This window comes from Limulus polyphemus, unplaced genomic scaffold (assembly GCF_000517525.1).
Source record: "Limulus polyphemus unplaced genomic scaffold, Limulus_polyphemus-2.1.2 Scaffold440, whole genome shotgun sequence".
Classification (NCBI taxonomy): Eukaryota; Metazoa; Arthropoda; class Merostomata; order Xiphosura; family Limulidae; genus Limulus; species Limulus polyphemus.
Genome location: NW_013666050.1, coordinates 499962 through 505065, shown reverse-complemented (window position 1 = coordinate 505065; position 5104 = coordinate 499962). Strand labels below are relative to the sequence as shown.

General features: G+C 28.1%; 1 protein-coding gene across 3 annotated transcripts in view; it reads right to left on the bottom strand.

The window, feature by feature from the left end:
- Positions 1-2379: 2379 nt before the first annotated feature.
- LOC106458293 (ras-related protein Rab-21-like) overlaps positions 2380-5104 on the bottom strand; it is a 41065-nt gene continuing 38340 nt past the window's right edge. For all 3 annotated transcript variants that reach the window (XM_013917789.2, XM_013917788.2, XM_022384461.1), the window contains exon 7: positions 2380-4310. In XM_013917789.2, the coding sequence (XP_013773243.1) occupies positions 4177-4310 (134 nt within the window). In that variant the 3' untranslated portion in view covers positions 2380-4176. The remainder of the gene's footprint in view (positions 4311-5104) is intronic.

The window sequence follows — 5104 nt, the reverse complement described above, 5'->3', positions numbered from 1 at the left end:
TTTCAACATGATTGGCATCCTATGTACATAGGAGCCATACTAATAAGTCAAAGACCCTAAGATTCAGTTATAACGGCATCTAGTCAGCAGTGCTTGCTGCCATAAGTGCTTTGTATACTTCTTTTGAGCTAAATAAACATAATAAAATTATTTTTATAGTATACCCATAGCAAAAAAAAAGTGAAGCATGTTCACAACATCATGTCTCAAGCCCCAAACCATTCAACCTGCAGCATGAAAGAATAGCCACTAAGCCAAGCTTAAACCCTTTAGTATTTTTACAGACAAGTTTAAAATTATTAATAAAACAAACATGTAATGTACAATAAAGCAAGTTATATGATTTCTTTTTACTTGGAGGAATTCTCAATTCAAGCATGTACATAACAGCACTATCCTTACTTATTTCCTCAGTGTATCAAACTCTTGCACCTCAAGATTCCTTCTTCATCTGACTTTGTGTTAATTAGCCCTTTCTATTTAGTAAAGTAGTTCAAGATAGGTAACCAATGTTATTTAATAAAAAAAAGCACATACAAAGAAACAACTACCATAGTGTGTAGTTTTAATTGGTATTTACTTTTTCATTTAGTATAATACAGCCATAAAGTATGAAAACAAATTGCACTGAAATGAATCTTTTTCTTACTGTTCCATAATAAATGGTTCATAAAAATGTTCCACAAAATGCCGAGATTGACTAATTATATATACATATATATGCAAGGCCTACAAAAACTATCAGTTCTACAGAATTATCCAATTATTATATAACTCCCCTTTAAAAGTAACTGTCAGCTGAAAACTAAAACCCAAATTAAAAGTGGATATACTGCAGAGTACCTATTCTTAAGAATTTAAACGAACAAGTTCAAGCCACAGTAAGAATTCCAGAAATAAATGAAACAGGTAGGCTGAGAATGGTTATCTTTACCAGCAAAGCCTTAAAAATTTCAAGACATTAAAATTTATATTTAACTCAAAATGTATGCAATAAACACAGCTTAGCAATTAAAAACTACAGTCAAGGCCCAGGGCTAACTGACACCTGCTTACATTTTGTTAATCTACTAAAATTTAAAATTGCATTAGAAACTTCCAAGTATTACTGGAACCTATTTTTTTAAATAAGAGTTAACATATTCTTTAAATAATAAGATATCTAGAAACTTTAATCCATTAAACTGCTGATTTATCACTTAGGGTACGGTTCACAGTATACAGTATATGCCTCACAAAAATTCCACAAGCATTTAAAAATGGTTAATACAAAACTAAAAAACTTAAATAGATTATTATGCATCTAGTATTTTTCCCAATAGTGACAGATAAATCATATAAGCTTTGCTTGGTTTAAGTGGCTGTAAATTTTCAACAAGTTTGACACTGTAACTTATAAGACGCTGTGAGAAAAATTATATTTCTGTCTCAGGTATAACAGAAAATTTATGTTAAGAATTTTTTCAATATCAAGTCTTACAAATGTCACTCTACTGAAAAGTTTTTTCGTATTTCATAAAATATTAATTGAAATATATTAAGTTCATTAAAGAATATGATTTCAAGTGTGACTGTTGAAAGTAAATATTTAAAGAATTTGTTACTTATGACACTCATGTTTTATGTTTCAAGGAAAGATGAAAAGTGAAGATAACTTACAACACATCTTGATGGCATTACTTACACACTCAAACCGTGTTCTTTTCTTTATAAATTAAGACTTAACAGAAAAATAAAATAAAAAGCTACTTTGAAGTAACTATAGCAAAAGTGAATAATAACAGTCAAAAAATCAACTAAATATAAAATTCTTTAGAATTAAAATTGGAACTTCTTGCATATTTTAGGTTTTTGACGTGTTACTAATCAAATTTTTTACTGTTTATCCTGACCTTGTGTTATTCATATTATTATTAATATATCTATCCTTCCCATACCATTAATCTTATGCTTTTTATTCTGAATGTTTCTGTGAATCATTTCAAGAATTTATTTTAAAGTTATAAACTGAATTTTAAACATCATATATGGATTAAGAAGATAAAACAACATTTATATTCATTTGTTGACAAGAAAAAAACAACTCTCAATATTAAACAAAACATTAGCATTAATTTATATATTAGTTTTAATATTTATGAGTTATGCAACTTATAAATAAATGCAGCAAAATTTTGCTTCTCATTTCAAGTTTAACTTTGGGCCATTTAGACTAATATTGAAAGAAATTTATAACCAGTTACTACTTCTTGGCAATCTGAAGCTGGATTTATATATGATTTTCTCAAAACTACCCAAAGAATTATCACTAAAAGTTTTTTTATTCAGTGTTTGAAAAGGTTATTACTAGCTGTTAATAATTTCACAGACACTGACAAATTTAATATCTATATATTATCCCAATAAATTTATTTACTTTTTTTACATGAAATGTTTTGAACATATTAATTTAAGCAAATATACTGTATACAAGTTACCTTAACTATACATAAAAAGCTGATATACAAAGTGCAATGGCCTGGTTACTAAAGGCTGTAATACTTAATTAAAAATACTAATGACTCTTGATGTACAAGACTGTTGTAACTGATATCAGTTCACAAACTTTACACAAACACACACAACTTCTTGCTGCTGCTCTGAAATGAAGGAAGGAAAAGGAAAAATGAAACAAATATCATCAGAATTAAAATTAATGTGGGAATTTCCATTAATGGTAAATAACAAGGTACTAAATAACAGACACTTAAACACTTTGAAAAAAAAAAGTTTATATTATAGTATAATGTAATTTTGGAAAGGCTGATGTACAATGTGTGTTAACAAGTTATTGTTACACACACACAATGCTTCAATGCTCCCTTGGTTAAAAGCATAATTCCTTTTAAGTTTAGGATGAAGAAAAACATATTTTGGCCTTATTTAACTGCCAAATAATTTCTTTTAATTTCACCATAGTTCTATAAAGATAAAAATAAACCATTAATTGAACAAAGACGTAAATAAAGGATAACCTATACTTAACTTCTGTTTATCCAGAAGCTTTACATATCCTGCAAGGAATCCTTGAAAGAAATAAAAATGCTTAATTCAGCAAACTTTTTTCACAAGTTTTTGCTTACCAATTCGCACATGATTTCACTTATATTAGGTAAACTCCTAGTGGGAAAACAATTACGTCTGTTCTTATAATGTTATCTAGAAAAATTATGATAAAAGAAATTATTTATTAAACACACAAACACTGACATATAAAATCTTAAAATACACACTAGCCTAAGTTTTGAAATTAGTTGTACAAAAGCTTCAATGCTCCCTTGGTTAAAAGCATAATTCCTTTTAAGTTTAGGATGAAGAAAAACATATTTTGGCCTTATTTAACAGCAGATATAGCTGGCAAGTTTCAAGAAACATAACTGTGTTTCAAATATAAAATTCTTCAGGTTAAATATAAAATAGAGTCAACATTTACTTTACATTGGTATAAACATTTAATTTGAAACCAATAAAACTGTGTTTGTACACGCCTTTCCAACACATTATATGAATGAGTTTTTGAATAAGCTGAAGATAATAGTGCAAATTTCTGAAGGTCTAAAGATAAAGTAGCTTTCTTCAGCATTTCAGAAACTGAGAACTGAAAATATTTCTGTTTTGAGTATGACACATGAATTTACAGAGAAACAGAGAAAGCATGATGTATACACACAAATACAATGAATGCTTTCTGTTGCTGGTAGTGAGAGTGCCTGATATGTATGACTCATTTAAAAATATTTCACTAGATATACCATTAATTACACAATTTCTAGTTTCATTCACAAAACTAGTAATTTGGGAATCCAATATAAGTTTCGTAATGCATCATTTTTGGTAGACTCTGTAAATTATTCATTAAACCTGAATCATAAAAATTAGTGGTTTGTTTAATAAAATTATCCAATACAATTTCACTGTGAACAAGATAATTTACTCAGCCTAAATTAAACCATTTATAAGATTTTGAAATCTCATACATAAATACTTTAGACTTTAATACCTACTTCAGATTCTAAATGTTGACCAGAATCAACAAGGTTAATACTTAAACCTTCTCTGCACTTTTCTTATAATACAAATTAGAAAATATATAAGACATTGCAGGAAATATCTGATTATTCCAAAAAAAAACTGTTTTTATCCTCCACAGCATCCCGTCTTTTGTTGCTGAGGCTCATCGTCTACAATTACAACATTTCTTCTTGGATTGCTACCACGGCCCAAACTGTTGACTCGATGTTCATCACTGCTCTCAGCAATCTCTATCATCCCTAGAAATACATATATATATATATATATATATGTATACATCTTTCTCAGAAAAAACAGTCTACTAATTCTTGAGTTTTCCCCGTTTCTAAAGCAAGGAGAACTATTAGTTTCATTAGAAAAAAGTATGAGCATTTTTTTACCTAAAGCATTTACTAAAGTAAGGCTTAATCCACTACTTTTATATAAAAAACTATTTCTTGCTAAAGTAAGTAACATTCTTCTCATAAGTTTGGTAGACTAATCTGTATAATTTTTGCAGTTTTTAGAAAATCTACACAATTTGCATGTATAACTTGATTCTCATTAAACAATCTGATATTCAAATTTCAACTATACATGTTACTAAAACATGTATCACCTGATGCATCACATTTTCAACCACCTTTTTAGTATACTTAATTTTTAAAATGGATTGAATAATAGTATGTGTAGACAGTACAGATATGTGTAGTATGTAATTAGCATTCAAAAGCTGCAAGTAATAAATGAGGCTTGTTTTTCAAACTTTTAACATTGATACTTGCTGCATAATGGCACTAACTCAGTTAATAGCAAATCTGTTTACAGTTAAATTCTGTGGTCCTACTTATTAATAGAATATTACAGTAATTACATGAACTGCTAATTTTCAAAACTAATGATTATATTCTGATGAGTCCACACAATGGTTTAAAATTGAGAGCACTGACAGACTCCATATAATAAATACACCAATACACAACACGGTTATTGAAAGTGTAAAATCTAAAAGAAGAGGGTTTCTTAAAAAAAAATAAAAAAAATAACATATTTT